Raw genomic sequence first — 20,516 nt, 5'->3', positions numbered from 1 at the left:
GCAACTCTGGTTACAAGTTCTAACAGCAGTTGTCATTGGTCATACGGTTTGAAACAACGGATAGCACCGGGTAGCATCGTAAGTGACTGGGCAGCGACCAGAGCAGTAGCTCACTGTGATATAATGCCCACATTTGGTTAATAAGTGAGACGCATGTACAATGCAGAATATAAAACAGTGATTTTTCTCTTGCGCTGGGGAAAGTTTTCTGTGAAACTGTATGAATGTTATTGTTTGTTACCTACCTAACACATGAAAAGGGGAAGTGTTACAGGGAGTGCTTTCGTGAAACATAACAGTGTTGGAAGGCACCAATTAAAGTTCTAAACAAGGTGAATCCATGTGTATTGTTGACAGAAGGCAGAAAAGCGCAGAACAATGTGGATCTGTGGGTAAGTTTGTTGTGTGTGTTTTGTTTCTAGTAAATTAAACTTTATATGTAATGTATGGTAAATTTTGCTTTTGCATTTGTGCCAGCTTCAAGTTTCCCTGATAATTTGTACTGTAAGTATTTTGTTTCTGACAATTCCTGTAACCAGTGCTAGTGCTGGTTATGTTGTACCCAAGCCAAGCTTATTAGTGTGCCAACTTGACTGTTTGGTAGCTAACACGTGCAGCCTACCCCTATGATCTGCACCCTGGGCGAATGCCTAATTTGCCTTAATGGTGGTGCCGGCCCTGCCTGGGTCAATAACCGCAGAAAGATCTTTTGGTAAACTGGATTGATAAACTATTTGATATCCACTGTGTCACAAATGAGACTATGAATCTTTGTGATTCTCTCTATTGAAAAAGAAACGGCCAAATAAATCAAGAAATAAATAAAGGGGGGAAAAAAATAACATAAGAAGTCGTGTCAAGGAATTTGCCAAAAAGAAATCTATAAAAAAACCAAAACAAAACGTATCCAATATGACTGCAAAGTTGGTTTTCGTAAATGACTTGCAATTATGAGAACACTGTTCTAGTTTTTATAGCAATATTCAAGTTATTAGTTGTGAACATTAACATGAGAATATGATTAACAAGGACTTTCAAGTTTAGGTATGTGTTATTACAATAACATTTTTACAGATTGGAACTCATTCCATGTGAAATATAGAAAATAAAGACCTGATAAAATACAATCAATGTACACCTTACTGTCATTAACATTACCGATACACATTAATGAAAATATCATATAAAACAATCGTGTTCACTTCTCCTGAGTTTCTCACTCAATAAAAAAAATCAATGCAGCAGTAGTTTTAAATTACTTTCCATTTAATGTCCATTCATAAATAAATACTAGCAGTTTAATTTTAAGTGGCTTAGTCCTGTCTCTGAAATACTGTATTTAGTATCATCCTCTTACACAAAAACTAAATATTTGACATCCACAAACATATTTCAAAGAAACTCAATATTCGAATAAATAGCCTCCCATTTTTTGAGGTCGTTTATATTTCTTTTCCTTAATATTATATGAGGGGGCCCTCAATATTTTTCCCACCGGCCCCCGATGCACTAGGTCCACCGTGGGCCCGTTTTCACATAAAGTAAATCCTGTCGCTAGCAACTCGGATCGGGTAGCGACAAATCCCCAATAGACCCTAGCTGCGACCTCCAGAGCTCCACGCCTTTGAGGATGATGTCGCTTTATATAATACGTAAGTGATAACATCACTAGAGGAAGATCAACTGTGATTATCTAATTATCAAGTAAACCAGGTGACAGAAACCTGCAATCCAAATAGCTACTGAATCGCGAAGCTGCAGGTGGATCTCCATAAATCATTTCGTCCTCCTTAATGGAGCGGATTCACTACCTGGTCAGGAGGGCGGCAGTTCGTATTGGGGGCGGCGCTAAATGCTTGAGTGGCAGGTACGGGACGCCCCATCCCTTGAGAGCGCTCGAGCGGGTTCGTGAAAGCCCGCGTAAATCATCCAATTGCAGAGCTGCACCGCCACGCGTCACCGCTGTTTCAGTTTGTACCGCTTGACTCAAACCAAACCCCGCACGAGGCTGGCGAAGAAACAGTGAGTGCCTGATTTCATCTATATATGAGTTATCGATAAAATGTTTCTTTGTAAAACTGCGAACTTTGCAAGAATTGAAAATGGAAGGTTCAGCATACGTTTTTCGTTATTATCAATGTCATTTTTGCAATCATCTTCTTTCGACTGCTCCCATTAGGGGTTGCCACAGCGGATCATCTTTTTCCAAATATTTCTGTCCTCTGTATTATGTTCAGTGACACCCATCACCTGAATGTCCTCTCTATCCTTAGCACCCTTCTCCCAATATACCCAATATACTCAACATCTCTCCTCCGCACATGTCCAAACCAACGCAATCTCCCCTCTCTGACTTTGTCTCTCAACCTTCCAAATGTCGTTTTTGCTATAATCCCTGTAAATTGTACAACGTAATAGAATTTAAAAGAGTGCTTGGTTTTGCGCCTTTATTATTGATTTATTTCAAGGCTCCGTGTACGTACTTCCAGGGCCGGATTAAGACCTTTAGAGATTCTAAGCACTCAAAATATTTTGGTGCTCCTAACATCTATCATCACTATTTCATATCTGAATAAATAGTTTTTGTTTTTTTTTTTCGTTTAATGTGGGAGCCCCTTTTTGCGAAACCCTGTTCAGCTAAAACATTTGCAGTTTTGCGCCGTATGGTCCATGGTAAATCTGGCAATGAAAAGTAATACCTTGATACCCTAAGCACGTGCTTATTTTGCTTGATGGTTAATCCATCCCTGCGTACTTCGTTCTGTTCAATTTAAAATAATGGCGTGAAAACTGCACATCTAAAAATTGAATACCTATTACAAAATTATGCTCCAAAAATGTGACTAAAGACCACGAGCCTTGAATGTTCTGCTGTGACTTACGACGGCGCGGTATTGCAAGTGGATGGACCTCAAAGATCTCAGTCGTTTAGACATTAAAGTATAGATAAGAGCCCCCTCCCAGTGGTCAGTGCATGCCTTGTGAGGACTGTGACGGTGGGTAGTCGAGTAACGGATATTGCAGAGTGTATCGATATCATGTATTCGCAGAGCCGTGATGTCGACCGTAGGCTATTCACGTTGCAAGGAGGGGGGGGGCACTGCTTTTCACTCCAAACCACCAGCTAAGCGAACTTCTAGAAATTAAAAAGCCACCAAATAGTCCACCACATGTCCCTTTTTTTTTTTTTTTGTTTAAAGAAGCCAGTTGGCATAATGGGCAAGCACTACGTTTTCAAATTTTTAATTTATTGTATGCAGTTTGAATTAAAATATATTTAACTATGAAATAACGGGGAGTACATTATTGTCCTTAGGTTTTTTCCTGTAAAACTATTTCTGCTTATCAGAATCACCTGTGCCAACAGAGTGCGTGTTTTTGGCCTTACCTTTTTTTTTTTTTTTTTTCTCCGCCTCCTAACCACTCACCCCGCCCACCCCGTGTGAAACCTTCTGGCACCGCCCCTGTCTTCTGTTTCAGTCATCTGCGACAGAGCGCCTAGAGTGGAGGAGTGGTTTATAGTACGTAATGAGCGTTGTGACCACACTGTGACCATTTTAGCGTTAATGCACAATCCAAGTCTGTATGTCTCATGAAATGTTGCACTCCTTTACCAGGATGGTCTGAGAGAATTACAGCGCGATGTAGTCTTTCTTTGTAGTTTGTTTCTCCTTGCGTAATAAAATTCGTCAATTTTTAAGATACGAATATCCTGATCGATATTCTCAATGACTAATTTATCGTTTATTTCGTACTAACCGAGTAAAAGTTCAGGTTGCAGCCAGCACTAGGTCACCGTGGTGGGGGTGTTTCCCTCTGATTACGAGGTATTTAACAAAATGCGAGTAAATGCTGCTGTTCATTAGCAAACTGACACTGAAGTGTAAAATGAATACTCGTCAAAGCTCCCATTTATTTATCTGTAAATGTCTGCTGACACCCCCAGGCAAACTGCTTGTTTCACTTTCAAAACAAAACCTCTGCAGAACACACACAAATAAACATGACATTTTAGTTCAAAAGTATTGTTTATCTGCTGAATTTAACAGACAAAAAATAATAAAAAATAAATTGCAAATGACAATCTATACTTCCTTCAAAAATCATATTTCTGTGACAGCTGCTACCATACAGTATATCGGGTCCTTCCTGTGCCTTTTGAATTTGTGGCCTTAAAGGTCTTGTTTGTTTCTTTATTTCCAGCACTTGTTTCTAAAATATCTTGTCTTAGCAAAGTATTGTTTTATGTACTTCACTGATATTTTTGATGAAGTTTCCAACTGAGCACTGTTGCGTTATTATTATTTATTTATTTATTTAAGCAGCCCTGAACTGTTGGCCACTGTTTTGGGTGAAAAGTCCTTTCATATGAGATGTGGATTCCGTTTTGCATATCTGACCAGTCTGTAAGCAGATCTCAGAGATTAAAGTATGCACTTTCCTGTAACTTCGTGTTCATGTAAATACACCTGCAGCCATGTCTGCCCTTTTGCCTGCTCAGCTCACCGTGGACCGATTTCACTGAAATTTGACGCTTTTTCTTCAAGAAAATTTGTTGATACAGTTCAATTTTCTTTGAGATAATTTTGAAGATGTACAACATTCTGAAAATTTCAAAACCCATCTTATTTTTCCATCGTTGTGAATTGTGAACTGTAAAACCTGTAAAAAATAACTTTATCTCGAGTTTGTTTTAACTTGCTAATGTTTGTCTTTTACACATTTTAATAGCCACTCTTGATGAGAAAACAGATCAGCAATGCAAGAAATTGAGACATTAGCAGAGTCGCACATGAAGCAGGCAACTCAAGATCACTTCAAGTGTTTGCACAGGTGGATTTCACCATAGGACTCTTCATCAGGTAATTATTTGTAAAATTTGAGGAGTATGTACCACAATTACCCATAGACCCTCCATAGCCAATTACTAATAATACTAGATTGGTTGATGCAACTTTTACATCATCTGAGTTTGAATCAAGTGTCCATGAAAGCCATTACAAAACCCAAAACCCTATTTGGGCTTGGTTTTTAATTATCAATAAATATAAAATGCTGTTGGCGGCACGGTGGCGCAGTGGTAGCGCTGCTGCCTCGCAGTTAGGAGACCCGGGTTCACTTCCCGGGTCCTCCCTGCGTGGAGTTTGCATGTTCTCCGGGCGCTCCGGTTTCCTCCCACAATCCAAAGACATGCAGGTTAGGTGGATTGGCGATTCTAAATTGTCCCTGGTGTGTGCTTGGTGTGTTTGTGTGTGTCCTGCGGTGGGTTGGCACCCTGCCCAGGATTGGTTCCTGCCTTGTGCCCTGTGTTGGCTGGGATTGGCTCCAGCAGACCCCCGTGACCCTGTATTCGGATTCAGCGGGTTAGAAAATGGATGGATGGATGGATAAAATGCTGTACTTATGACGACTTATTACAAAAATATGTATTAACAAGAATGTGACCTGTTTTGAAATGAAATGTGTAATACTTTAAAAAACAATTTTATTAAGTCCCTGATCACACCTCAACATTACACTATGCATACATTTTCTAACTTGCTATAATGTTTCTGAAAATTGAAGTTGCAACATATCTCTCTAGTCATTGCATGCTTTTTAAGAGTCGTCATCTTTATTTTCAAGTCTATGATCTGGCTAGAGGAGCTCATGGCTGTTGAGAGCAGGCCCAAAACCCAGAGAGTTTGGTAGGGTCAGAGTAATTATAAAGTCTGGAATTGTAGACTTCTGACAATGCCTGGTGAAAACAAAGTAAATCTAAACAGCAGCCAGACTTTTCCACTTCACGTGTATAACTCTTAACATAGATCTGATTTTGATAGTCCTGTAATCGGATCATGGCTTCAGCTGATGCTGCAAATTGTGTCACTAGTCACAAGCATGGGGAGAAGCTGGAGTTCCCATTGAACTAAATAGGCTTACAGTATAAATGCTTGTAATTCCGTTCATATGCTTCTAGTCATGTAGATCAGTCTGAGGAGGCATTGTTTTAACTATTTTGGAACTAAACAAAAATGCAGAGACCATTTAGTAGCACTTTATAATAATTTTCATTAAAACATGCCGCCACAGTAAAATACAAGGTAGCATTAGTCATAAAGCACCATAACCAAGTATATTTAGTCAATAAATAAAGGAATAAAATGTCAAACAGATGACCAGCTTCAATATATTTTAAAATCTATTTTTGGCTAGACTTCACTTACACTGAATAAGAGAAAAACGCAAAGAAATAGATGTTACATTTTCTTTATTAATCCTTGACAAAAAAATCTCATTTACTGTCAAGTTCTCAAGTATAGATAGAAAGTGATTTATGTATAGCCAAAATATTAAAAAAAAATTTATTGCCTAGACCCATTAATTCAGAGCTCAAATAGAAAACCGCCTGATATTTAGTACTAAAAACCTTTGACCAAATGATCAAAGTAATTTGCTGAGTAAGCCAATTAGGCTTCTGCAAGTTCCATGAGGAGAGAAATCCCAAGACTGGAAACAATCCCTTAAAGGGCCCATCAAACAAAACACTTCCTTCTTAACAATTTATAAAGGGCCAGTATCTGAAATCCAACTAAGGGAAGTTTGAGTCTTTCTTCAGCCACCTACAGTATTTTATGATATTAGCATCTATATTTTTATAACATATTTAGGCTCCCGCTAACCCATTCAACTGGGTTACAAAACAGGAAGAAATTCACATTGTCAATCATAGTGAAAATTATGAAGGCAAGCCTGACCTCCAACCTGGACTCATCTACATAAAAATCCATTAATTAGCAGGTTGTAAAACTATGCTAAAATATTCACTTAAAGCAATAAAACATGTTATACTGTCTGCTGTAATCATTTATTTCCGAAGTTTAACATTCCTCCACTGGTGTATAGCTTCACATACTTAGAACTTTACTACGAGTGAGGGCAGGTTAGGGGCACTTTATGCAACTACTGTGTGGACTTCCGTACATGTAAGAGGCCATGCTTGCCTAAACTTTTCTTGGTCGATTTGTTTACAAGCCATTCATTTCATACATTATGATGGAGAAATCTATACTACCATGTCATCAATGCTATACATTAGCATGATGAAGGGGTCATGTATAAGATGGGGCAATCAGGTGTTTGAAGTCAGTTTCTTTTTGTAATGAGATGATGTGCTCATTGTATGTTTCATACTGTTTGAGAATGACCCAAACATATAGTATGCTGTTCTTGCTATACTTTCTATTTATTGAACTACTTCTTTTTATCCATATCATCTATTTGGATTGTTCTGTAACTGGAGCCTGAGCTGTTTACATGACTTGCTGAAGGTCACAGTGGAGACACTAAACTGGCAGCCCTGCAAATTAAACAAAAGTTGTTTTTCAAGATTATTGCGTGATCACCAATTGTAAGTTAAGTTTAGTCTATAAGATGTTACTCAACAGAAGAACAGAATTTAGAATATGCCTGAAACTGGTCAAGTTTTTTAGTAAAAGTCGGTTGAGCTCATTCATCAAGGAGGCTGGCACATTTCAGCAGTTTAGTAGTCCATTAAAATAGGATCACCCTTTCATAAAGCTTTTAACATTTTCAATGACTAGGATAAAAACATTTTTGGCACATTAGTAATCCTGAAAATATTCAAATGCTCTGTTTCACTGTATGCGTTTGTAAACACTACATTTATCATTTGTATGCTTGAAGACTTTTGCCCCAGGTTCAAACATCTTACTCTTTTATTATATAATATTTCAGCTCAATAACAGAAGCTGGGTTTTGGAAATAGTACTTGGGCTCGGTTTAAAATGCACAATGTTCCATAGCCCTGCACCTCAACTGCACCAAGAGTAGCTTTTGAATTGCACTACTGCCACTGGAAACTCGTGAAATTTAAACATGCACCCTTTAAACATCAGATCTCAGTTTCGCTTTCTGCATAGTTCCAGTTTCATATTAAACCAAGCTGGTTTTAAAGCTAAGGCTAGGTTTCTTGGTGTCAGGCTGCCAGTTTTAGGGGCCCGGGCCATGTTGTTCTTTTACATATCAGACATTTAAAATTGACTGTGGTACAACTGCTCTACTCACTTAGCTCTCATTTGTCTTGTGTATACTGACATGGCAGCTGGCACTCTTAATAAGCAGTGTCACATTTGGTGGATCATTGAGCCAGTGATAGGGTAGTAAAACAGCAGCTCAGGATGGACCCTTGTCACTAGATTACACTTGAGTTGAGTTGAAATCCTGTGAAAGCAGCTACATCGCTTGTCCCCTTTTGGCTTCTTCCTTTCAGGGAAATCTAAAAACCTTGCAACGTGTCCACTCTGTTTGGCCTTAACGAGTGAAGAGCATTCAAAATGTTATTTTAGTTTTCATCCCAGTCATATTCTAAATCACAGTATCCAACACTGGAGTAAAACAGTAGATTTTTATGACAACATTATGATGCTCTGGGCTGTCATTTACTTCATTATGTCAGGAGACAATGTCTAGTGGCTAAAGTCCCCACACATGGCAATTTTAAATACTATACAAAAATATTGGTGTTAATTATGACTTCCATATCTCCTGCCTGTACTACCATAAGCCTCAGAGAGCAGCATGTACCCAAGTTCATAAACTGGATCTGAAGAAGGTAGCACTTCTGTAAAGAAGCCACTGTTTCAGAGAAATAAAATGTGGCAGTTTGACTCTTGAGGGAAGAGGAGTAGTCGATTACATTCTTCATGTTTACTCGACTTCTTTCCAACCAGCTGATACAAATAAAGAGAGAAGAGAAAACATTTGGTCCTTTAAAAAAAAAAAAAAAAGGAATGTAGCTGGATATTTTACTCTGTGCACATGAAGTACAACTTAGATCTTCCTTCATCTGAAAAACAGGATAACACAGGTCCATATGTCAGTCTTCTGTAAGACCAAGGTTCATCAGAGGTCACAGAGCAGGCCAGGGAGGCTCCTCGACAAAGGCTACTTCTCAAAATAAGGCAGGTAGAAGAATCGAAAGCCTTTCCTCCCACGTACAGCAAAATAAATGAAGATCACATGATAAACTGTTGGGGGAGATAGCAAAGAATTGAGGTCGAAGGAAGGCACAAAGCATGTCATGGGTAGACAGGCCAGTATGGTTGATGCTTACCTCCAGGAATTATTAGCAGGAACCCAGGGACAAAGAAGATTGCACTGGAAACACCTGTGGATGATGAATCAAAGAGTGAGAGGATGTGGTCGATCCTTAGGAACTTTGTTCCTTCACACATGTCTACACCCAACCCCGTTTACCTGAGGCAGGATTCAGCTGCACTCCAATGCCAGTGAAAATTAGCGCTGAGGAGAAAGAGCAGAGATATGCCACTTGTTATTGTCATAATATAGGTGGACAGCACAGTGGTTTTCATCTTTTAACATTTACTTTTACTGGTTATTTAATATTGTCACCATTTTGTTGTGAAGAAATTGTCATGAATCTGCCATTTTGTATTTTTTGGTAGCGATCATGCCATGCATCTCTGGAGACACGTCTGGCATCAAGGATGTACTTACTTTTCGTTTTAGTGGCCATCTTATGCAAGGGCATTTTTTCCATCCCTCTTTCTCGCACATAAAAATGAGTTTCTCCAGCAATGTATAAGGAACGTTCAAAAAGTTTACACTTTTATATTTTCGTTGGAAATGGTGAAAGCGGGAGGAGTAGTAATTGATCATTAAAAAGTTGGTACGGCGCTAGACAAATTGCATCAGAAACATAGGTGATTATGTAGAAAAGTGATTAAATTGTTTTTGAATCTCTAAAAGTGTGGAAGCTTTTTGAACGTCCTTTGTATTTGTCAAGAACTAATCAAAAGCTCTCAAACAGACACTTGTCCTGCCTTTAAGCTTGTCTACTTCTTTGATTTAGTTATATACCTTTTTGTCCTCCGCTGTGCCAAGCAAAGCACCGTCCAGTCTACTTTTTCTGTTTTTGCCATAAAATATCTCCACATCAACCTTGCCATATTTAAAAAAGTTTTAAACAGATCCCATAAGTGACAATTTATTTTTTTCCTCAATTTTAAATAATATGGAACATCAGTTACCCATTACTGAAACTCACCTGTTCCAACAATTACTAACAGGAAGGAAGCAAAGACTACTTTTTTATTCTTCACGATCAGAGGATGCTGCATCCAGCTGCCAAACAAGAGCGAAAACACAAAAGAGTAGACATGAGCTAAGTCAATATAAATCGCCCCAACCCTTCCCCTTCACCCGACCACCATCTTTACCTGAAACACTCCCTGTAGGACAACTGAGTGGTGTTGCTGATGGTGCTGAAGGACCACTGGGAGCTGCGAGTCGAACTTCTGCCTGTATTTCTGGTACAAAGAGATGAAAAGTTTAAGTAAAAAAACCTGCATTTCCCTGAAAAGAGACATTTTAAATACAGGGCCAGGAGCTGGGACTGTACCTTGTAATAAAAATATTGCCAACAGGCCTGCTGTTGCTGTACATGCCCTCCTCGTCATTCTGAAGATTCTGTGGGGAAATACACAAGGTTTCTCATCAACACACATTGTAGTTCATGGCCCTGAGAGTTCTCATTGAGCACAAACACAAATAGTGACAGAGTTTCTTTGCAGCCTTTGTCGATTTTCATAAAGTGTTTGATACAGTTGATCAAGCTGTCCTGTGAGACATCCTGAGACCTTGTGGGATCCCCCTGAAGTTGATGGATATCATGGTAGGCCTGTACACTTGTACTGTGAGTGATATGTACAGTGGAGGTAGAACCTCTGTGCTTTTTCCAGTTCTTGGGTTCGTCATGGGTGTTGTTCTGCTCCTACCCTGTTCAATGTTTACACGGAGTGGGTGTTGGGGTCCAGTGGCTGTGGGACATCTGTTCGTGAAGAAAGATTCACTTATCTTGAGTTTGCTGATGACGCTGTGATTTTCGCAGAGTCAATGGAGGCTCTAATCAGGGCTCTTAAGGGACTGAGTGAGGAGTATGAGGGTCTAGGCTTGCGAGTGCATTGGATTAACACCAAGATCAAAGCCTTCTTGGGCATAGCCATCAGTAGTGTATCTGTTTGCAAATTGAGTGTTGACTGCATTGAGAGATTTACTTACCTCAGCAGTGACATTCATGTCTCTGGTGACTATTCTGATGAAGTCAGCAGATGCATTGGGAGAACATGGGTGGGGTGGGGTGGGGGTCATGTGGTTGCTGGAAGGGGATGTGTGGTGCTCCTAATATCCTTACAAAAGGACAGAGGTCCAAGTTTTTAGAGTCTTGGTGCTTCTTGTTTTGCTATATGGATGCGAGACATGAACGCTATCCAGTAACCTGGGACGAAGTCTGGATTCCTTCAGTACTGTGTCTCTACGGAGAAGAGCCTAACCTAACTTGACCTGACCTGCGCTTCATGGGAGATTCCTGGTTCAACATTATTACATAGTGCAGGGCCAATTCAAACACACAACTGAAAAGGTCTCCAACTTATGATACACATGTTTAGGATGCCGAAGAAACCCCTACAATTCACAGGCAAAGTTTGCAAATGGCTGCATGAAGGAAAGGTATGAGAAACCAAGAAGTTCAACATATTATTTGTTGTGCAACTAGTCCAAATGCCATATCGGACTCGCTTTTAAAGGATAAGTACGGTATATTTCTTCAGACAAATGTTACATATGCATTTGCCATGTTAAATTGTGTTCTAAAATTAAGCATTTTGTACAAGTTTAAAAGAATATCTTGCTCTCACTGGTACTTTACAATGTAGGCTAATGGGGCAAGGGGCATCACTAGAAAATAAAAACTTAAACTTACTGAATACATCCAAGAGAGTTAGAGTATTGATCTGCATCATGCAATTACACACAAATTATAAAATAATTTATGCATGTAATTTTTGAAAAAAAAAAACCCCACCAATATTACGAGATTCATCCATTTTAAAAGAACACTAGCTGTCTACGTGATCTCAGAATTTTTCTTCTTCTGTAATAAGCTTTCACTCCCCAAGTTGTCTCACCATGTGGTTGGTTTTGTTTTAATTTACTTTGGTATTTATGTGGGACCTCACACGAGTGAATAGAAAATGTATTTTTACCATGAAAAATTAGTACCAGGAATATGCAATAAAAAATATTATTTCCACATCACTTCTGTTTCCAAAAAACGTGTCAGAAACACACGTTTCCACTTCATCAGTGAGTTTTTAGGCTTTTATTTTCCTGTAGTGTTTCATGCCCATTAGTTCTCATTATAAAGTTCCAGTGAGGGCACAGTATTTTTTTTTTTTTTTTTAATGTAGAGAGGATTGCTAAAAATTCTGTCAAGAAAAATGAGGAAGAATCACTCCTGAACAACATGCCAAACTGATGCATAACCCCCAAAAAATTATTGATAAATTATTAATGTGTAGGCCTTGAATATTTATGCAAACACTAACTTTTTAGAGTTTTTCTTCTTCAGCTAAATATCTACAGAATATTGGTTTATTTTCACTTTAGAAATATATTGTTACAGCATAAGAGCTCAAATCCAAAATACTGAATGGATAAATATGTACAAAATCTTTTGTCATGCAGAAAATTACGGTGGCTTTCAAGGGGATTTAATACTTTTATATACCATAGCATGTTTTAATTAACCAGATGCATTGCTAAACCCGACAGTTATTAATTAAGGCAGGTTGCTCTTTTGGATAAGAACTCATTTGGAGTAACTGAACTTTTTCCAGATTCAAAGGCAAACATACTCACTGCTGAGCTTGTTTTAATTCAGGTTATGCTAACACGAACATTTTTGAACTGTCCCTGTTTGAGTGTACGTGTGACAGAATATGTGCCCAAATACACTACAATAGACTCCAGCCCCACCCCATAATCCTGAATTAGATTAAGCTGGTCCAGTAAAAGATTAATGGCACTAAAATGTAGGAACTATTGTGTATGTCAGATTTTTTTTTTAGTTCATTACAAAGTTTTTCATTTTTTAAACTGGTTAGAAGATAAATTTTAAACAACCTTTTTATTTGAAATACAACTACTGTAGTTTGTTTTTCTACTGTTTGACTTCAGAGGGGAGGATCTTTTAACATAAGACCAGCTCCTGCAGTATGAGAGATAAGAAGAAAGGATGTGCTGGAAAAGGGGAGCTGACCTCAACTGTAGTAGACTGAAATTTCTAAAGCACTTTTAAGCAATGGCTAAAGGGTAACTAACAGAATTTAACAGACAGGGTGCACATTTTTAACAATGACATCCCCAGGGTTTCCCTTTGTAGTCGATTTTCACTGTACAACAAAACACTACATTTTGTGTTGCTCTGTTTATAATCTTGGATGTTATTTCAGATATAGTTTCATATATATGGATTTATCAGGATTGATAATGTGTATATACATTATGTATTCACATATCATTTTTAAAAATAATTTTCAACTACCAATAAATATTATTTCAATTCTTAAAAGTACCATGTTTCGCTTACTTTTGGTAACAGTGGTGAAAGGGATCAGATGGAAGAAAGCTGAAAGTGTATGAGATGACAACGGTTATTTATAATGCAGTTTTAAGTTATTGTGGCAAAATATGATCCTGTTCATGGTTAGAAGTCAGTACTAGTCCATAATTCTGTCTGTAAAACAGCCCCTATAAATCTTGACTGTCTCTAAAAATAAAGACTTTAAATTACTGTATGTTCATTTACTTATCTTATTTGTTATCTTTGTAGTCTTTGAGGCCCTTTTAAAAAGATTTACATTCAATGTCCTTCAACACTAACAAGAAAAATCCTTTACATTGTTCCTTTTCCAGTATAAGGCAGAATTTTTATTTATATATATATATATATATATATATATATATATATATATATATATATATATATATATATATATATATATATATATATTTTGAATTGGTCTCTGGAGTTGCCTAATATGAGCTTTTCTAGTTTTTTTCTGCCCTAGATGCAATGATTTCAGCTAGATTTTGCTCACATTTCTAATGCTTGATAGGTGCTTGTAAAGTCATTTAGGTCTGTAGTGAGAAGACAACTTTACAGAGTGCATCTGTTAGTAAGTCCCACGTGTTATCAAGGTTTTTTTTTCTTCTTTTTGTGTAAAAGGTTAAATAGTTATATACTGTACATGATAAGTCAATGCCATTGTTCCAAAGGCTAACTTGGCATTAGTATTATTTAAAGTTCCTCTACAGTAAAGGTTTGCAAGCACTCGAGTATTCTAATGTTGACAGTATGAAAATACATTTTTAGCTTTAAGTGTGGCTGGATGAGGCAATAATCCCTAGTCAAGGGAACTCACACAATTCTGTCACCTCTCGCCTTTTTATGTGGATGTCCACTGTAATTGCAGGTTTAGGCTGCAGAGTCTTTGCGACTGCATGTTAAACTGGACAGTGCTGCATCCATTTAGTCAAGGAAAAGGTTTACATCAAATATGTTTGCTATACCCATCAACAACCTGATGGATTAGTCATTTTGCCTGTGGCGATTGATAACCCAGAAAACCTATTATTTATCAACACATTATTGCCCCCAACCCACACAAGCACACTGCATCCACTGAAAACATTTGTTGAATATATGTGAATTACTTGCTTTTGTCATGAGGAACACAGAAATCAACATATCCTCAGAACTCTTTCATCCCTGGTAATAATGATGTTAATGCCACAGTGAACACACACAAACACACACATCACAGGATTGTAGCAAGGAACAGGATTGCTAAACCTACCACTAGGCTTACATTTACAATATGGGAACAATAGGATTAAGAGGTAATGTGTGTGTGTGTGTGTGTGTGTGTGACATTCCCTGCTAGGTCTCACAGTGCTCACACATGTACAGTCTTATACCCTGCAAAGCTGCTTAATAGACACACATATAGTACTGAAATCTACAGAATGAGTAGACTGTGTGAGTTCATTGAGAGGCCAATCTGAAGTGTAATGGGAGTGCATATAAACTGTGAAGCCACTGTCTTATGAAGTGATGTGTTTCTCTTATTATGCATAGGGTCAATAGGCTCCTCTACTAGGCGTCTCAATGGATACATACAATCTGATATCCTCCTGTGTGACCTCGCTTGGTCGTAGCTTTTCTCAGGGCCCCACTCAAACACACACATACACACACACATATTATATATATATACACACACACATACATATACATACACACACAGATTCCCTACTACATCTCATCCCCACAAACCCCACACGTCCTTAAATGACACATAAACATTTTCATATCCACCTTAGTTCCACTGTGATCGGACATTGGTTATTTTTTCATGCAGCCATATGGTCTCGTCTAGTATCTACACAGACAGGCATATAAAAAATACACAATCTGACCTTTAGTTTAATAACCAGGTATATGGCTATTCACATGTACACACGAATCCTTTTCTATCCAATACAACCACCACACAAGTTCTCGTCCTTGATTTACAAAGTCGCCCACAGTGCATTACCTGATACTTTAAGTTGGATTCATCTGACTCGGAGCTCGGGTTGTGGCCGTTGCTCCGTCCTGTCGGAAGGCTAAGATTAGTTTTCCTGTCGAAGTTTAAAGTTCCAAAGCGGGCCGGTGACGTGATATCCCGGTCATCTTCGTCGGTCTCAATCTCAAAAGCGTCGTCGATGGAAAAATCGGCTGCGATTTTCGCCGAAGAGGTCATTTCGGCATGATTTCAATATACTTTACAGAAACATATATTCCCGGGGATCGGTCTGATTTAAATACAGGGCTTCGCACCCTGCTCTGTACATATAGTCAGTCTGGTAAAGCCGTCTCGCTTCCTTTTCATTCTCCAACACACCGGTCAGAACCGGAAAGGCATTTCCACGACCTTTAGCGAGTAGGTTTCAGAGTTTAGGATTTCTTCTCGAGACGTTTCTTTGTGCTTTACAAATTGTTTTGCGTGAAGACAATCATATTGCACGTCCTAAGTCGTGCGCATTTTAACTCTTTTCGAGTTTTCCTTAGGAGATATTTGACTTTTCCAAGCTACACGGCCGGAAACAACTCGTCCATAATGAAATACTGTAAAATGACCGCAAGAAACTTTCTGTTTCTGCAAACTCGACCCTCAATCCATTACTCGCTTTTGAGATATATGTAGACTAAACCAAGAGTTCAGGGTATAGTAGTTGCTAACCAATTGTTCTTGTCTCGCGAGATAAAAATGAACCGCCTACTCAAGAGAGTGGGCGGTGTGATAAATAAAAGGGCGTGGTTATGAAAAATAGAAGCAAGGCTGGCGACTATCCGGGAAACGCGGGCGATTGGCTATTAAAATGTCTAGCTTACCGTTAAGAATTGACTCCTTAACTAGGTACGACCAGCAAAAAGCCACTTATATCTTTCTTTGTATCGTTCTCATTCCTAATTTTGTATTGTTGCCCATCTTTTGTTTACAATCCACCCCGCTGTCTGTCATAACTGGTAGGATCCAGCTCTCCTAACCTACCTGTCCCTGCACGGTTCTGTTCCTTACAATCTGCAGGGTTTGTTCTGGCTCCGTATCCCGCCATGCGAGAATGCACATTGTTTTAGAAAAAAAAAAAAACATAATCGGTAAGTCTCATAAACTAATTCAGGTTCTCGTTGGACAAGAGCCTTCCCCTGTCGGCACTGCGCGTTCTAAAAAAGACGCATATCAAAAAAGTCGACGTACAAGTATTACAAACATAGTCAAGGCACCGAAAAACAATTAAAAGTAATTTTATTAGAATATTTCTCTTCTTTATTTTTAACATAAATATAAATCTTTACATGTACAGTTAGCAAATTAATAAAAAATATCGGTTTCTATTATATTTTTGTAATACAGAAAAAACACCTGCTCCCTTAATTACAATCTTGAATCAGCTTTCCTCAAGAAAAATCTTCCCTTAAAGACTTTTAAATTTAAATTTGCTGATATACAGTATGTGTAAAATGTATAGGGGCTGACAAATATGGCGTATTTATTTATTTTAGTTTAATTAGTTAGTTAAAACAGTATGTGTTCTTATAGCCTACTGCAAATGGGATTATATTAAATAACCTTAACACAGTCAGAGATTCTTAAAATTATAAGCATGGAGAACCTTACTAGAAAAATAGATCTGACGCAAAACAAAAAGGAAGTAGATCTGTGGCTTTAAATTCAGATGCTTTACCTTCTGTTGGTTGATGTTATGCTGTGTGTTGCTTTGTTTTTCCTCCCTTCAGGACTGCTGGAATTTCTGACTCTGCATTTCTCATGAAAGGGATGTAGATATTCTTATGCCTATTCTAACAGCCGTAGGTGCAAGGCAGGATGCCACTTCATCACTGGTCACACTCCAGTTCAATTTGGTGCTGCAAATCAACTTTAAAGCACATTTTTGGGACAGCCCCAGTGCAACAAAGAGAGAACTTTCAAACTCTACATAAAAGGTATGCTATTCAGGAATCAAGCCTGGAGTGACCTGCTTGTCACAAATGGCAGTTCTATGAAGCTGTGAAGTCTTAGCAGAACTAGCACCTCCATGCTACTCAAGGCACATCATGCTTTGGCATGAATGGTGGTTAAGTAGATGGCACCCTGACTGAAGACATGTAGTGTGGTGCAAGTATAGATTAAATACAGTATGTTCCTTCATTTATAAACTTTGTTGTTCCCAATAAGAAAGTTTATAAATGCTCAGGAATTCTTTTAATGACAAAACTCTGTTTTAAAACTGGATTGTCAATTAATGCTGTTAACTTTATTTTCATCATGCCTTATCGCATATGGATTCAAACCATTGTTTTGACACAGGAGAAGAATGTAAAGTGTTGCATTTTTTAAGTTCTCCTTTATTAATTGATAAACTATACAAGTTGAATATTTTATTAGTTTATATCAACTATCCTCATCCCAAAACATGCATGTCAGGGTGCATCGTGTGTATCACCCCCATTTGCTTAAACCCAACAGACATATCTTCGGGATATGGAGGAATAACCCGGAGAAAACCCTATACACATAGAGGAAGATTGTGCTAACTCTGCATTGTAATTGGGCATTAAACTCATTTTGTTAGAGCTCAATTTCACTGTATGGACGCTTACACACTCAAAAAATATATAAGTGCATTATTCTATCAAAAAATTGCATTATTTCTTGAAAGAATTGCACTATTTTGCAAAAAAATTATTATAGTGTTATTCACAAAAGAACTGAATTATTTCACAAAAGCATGTCTGCTTGGGTTGGTAATAACTGTGTACACCTGTGCTTTGCCATCTAGTGACAATTATTGAGGAACAGGTTAAGCATATGAATAGCTTGCAATCAAGTTACAAGAGCTGAACAAATGTTCTTTGTATATATTTAATCCTATACCGAGAGGTAAATTTAATCTACTCAGTTTAGCATCACAGGGAGTCCGTGATTATCAGAGCAGTGCTGGGTATAATCAAGAAGCAAACATGGTGGATAGTAAGCATGTCCTTTGTATGGCACAATCACACAGCCAAGAAGAAAGAATTGTGTTGTGTGCAAGCCAATAACACATACATAAAGTATCAGTTTTGTTTTAGATAGACGTTTTGAAACAGTGTGATCTGGTGGCACAGCAGCTAGTGTTCAGATGTCTAATTTTCAGGAGCTGTGGTCGGGGATGCAAAAAGGGGATGAATGTTATACATCACAGCACATACAGGACTAAATGTGTTTTCTTAGTTGAGAAAAATTACCAAAACATTTCCATCATTCGGTGTTAAAACAGATAATCATACACAGTGAAGCACATCCACTAATAGGATCAGTTCTGAACTGCACTGGGAGAACATGCAAACCAATGTATTCCCTGGCACTTTGAGACAGAAATACTTTGCTATCAGTCTGCCTACTCAACTTTAATGTGATTAAAACTAAATGTACGCCTGTAAGTTTTGTTTATTTCTTGCCTCTATACTTGCATGACACGTGCTTGTGCTTAATCTCTCTGTCAGCCGTCAACACACGGCCCATGCACACGCGTGCATTATAATAACGGCAGCAGCAGGCAAGTTCTCGGCAAAATAACGCAATAATTATTTAGAAATAAGGCAATATATTTTTTGTAAGCTTCCATAGGGAGCCGCGAAAAAAGGGATCAATTCAAATAAAAAATCGTCGAGTTCAAAAAAGCATTAGAAGTAAACGTTGTCGTTCACCGACTGTACATTGGAGAAATGGCCTCAAGAATGTTACAATATTGTATTATTTAAACCGAACGCGTTTCTATTGAAAATCGTGATTTTGAGCAATCCAGGGAGAACGTAACTGCACGGTACTGAAAAATATAAAACCATTTCGATTAGGGATCTGAGTCGCCTCAATCCAGTAAAGGGTCCCAGTAGCAACGATCAACCCTGGAGGAGGCGCCAGTCCAGAGAACACAGCTTCGTACCTGGTCACTTGAGAACCTCCACTTTTATGACATGTAAGAAGGAAACTGACATATCGAGGGAAAGGTTCCACACAAACGAATGAAAAATTGCAATGGGCATTTTGTATATTTGCACAATTACTATTTTTCTCTTTTTAAATCTTTATTGTAGTATCTTTATTTGTCTTGTGGCACTGAACATGCCAATGACATAAGAATTTCCCTCGGGATGAATAAAGTTCTTATCTTATCTTATGTGTCTATTAACATAACAAGAAAAATGGAGTCGCCTTTTTAACCGTCTAAGAATAAAAAAAACAAACAAACTTGGATTTACGAGGGACGTTCAAAAAGTTTGCGCACTTTTTTTTATTTCTATTTGTTAGGAATTTTAAAAACAAGTTACTTCACTTTTCTACACATTCAACTTGGTTTGAAATGCAATTTTCCCCTCGTCGTACCAGCTTTTTAATGCTCATTTACTACTCCTCCCACTTTCACCGTTTCCAACGAAAACATAAAACATGGATTTTTCAAAGTTGGGCAAGAGTGATAATCAAATAAATAAAATAACACCGTAATCTGTTGTCTCTCGTGCAAAGCAACGGTGTACTTTATAGATGTATACCGTGCTGAATCCATTTCTGGAATTGGATTTTTTAATACTACAAACGATTTCTGATTCAGTGAAAATGTCGTTTTGAAAAAAAAAAAAACTTTTTTCAAGTATGTTATTTTTGTTTTATTGAATGAATATTTTTCACGTTCAGAATATTATTTAGAGTATATTTTGAGCTGGAATTGTTAGTCTTTCTTGTACCTAACATTAACATTAGCTGGGGCAGAAACAACCCAAAATCAAACGTTTTTTACTCTCAACCAGTATTTTTTTTTTTTTTGGTTTCTCTTTACTCTTTTAATGTAGCCAACGATTTATATTTTGGAGGTTAGAAAAAATTTATTTTTATTGTCCACAAGAAAGGAAGTCGTTATGGTGTTTACAGAAATATGCATGGTTAGATTGATACAGCCAGGGTCTTGATGGGTAACCGATAAGCAAACGGTAAAATAATACACAGCCTTCCTTCATTCAGGCAATCAATGTTACTATTTTTACAAAACTTTGAGAGGGGTAGACA

The 20,516-nt window shown here is 37.9% G+C and overlaps 1 protein-coding gene across 1 annotated transcript; it reads right to left on the bottom strand.

The window, feature by feature from the left end:
* Positions 1-6,233: 6,233 nt before the first annotated feature.
* On the bottom strand, positions 6,234-16,164 carry tmem134 (transmembrane protein 134). Its single transcript, XM_039767694.1, has 7 exons — positions 15,465-16,164; positions 10,424-10,491; positions 10,242-10,331; positions 10,070-10,146; positions 9,259-9,303; positions 9,116-9,169; positions 6,234-9,029 (listed from the first exon to the last, which is right to left on the bottom strand). Exons 1-7 carry the CDS (start codon positions 15,669-15,671, stop codon positions 8,947-8,949), a joined length of 624 nt encoding a protein of 207 aa, XP_039623628.1. The 5' UTR covers positions 15,672-16,164; the 3' UTR covers positions 6,234-8,946.
* Between the last annotated feature and the right edge of the window lie 4,352 nt (positions 16,165-20,516).

This window comes from Polypterus senegalus, chromosome 10, assembly GCF_016835505.1.
Source record: "Polypterus senegalus isolate Bchr_013 chromosome 10, ASM1683550v1, whole genome shotgun sequence".
Lineage (NCBI taxonomy): Eukaryota > Metazoa > Chordata > Cladistia > Polypteriformes > Polypteridae > Polypterus > Polypterus senegalus.
The sequence above is the reverse complement of the archived record's forward strand: the minus strand, read 5'-3'. Positions and strand labels throughout refer to the sequence as shown.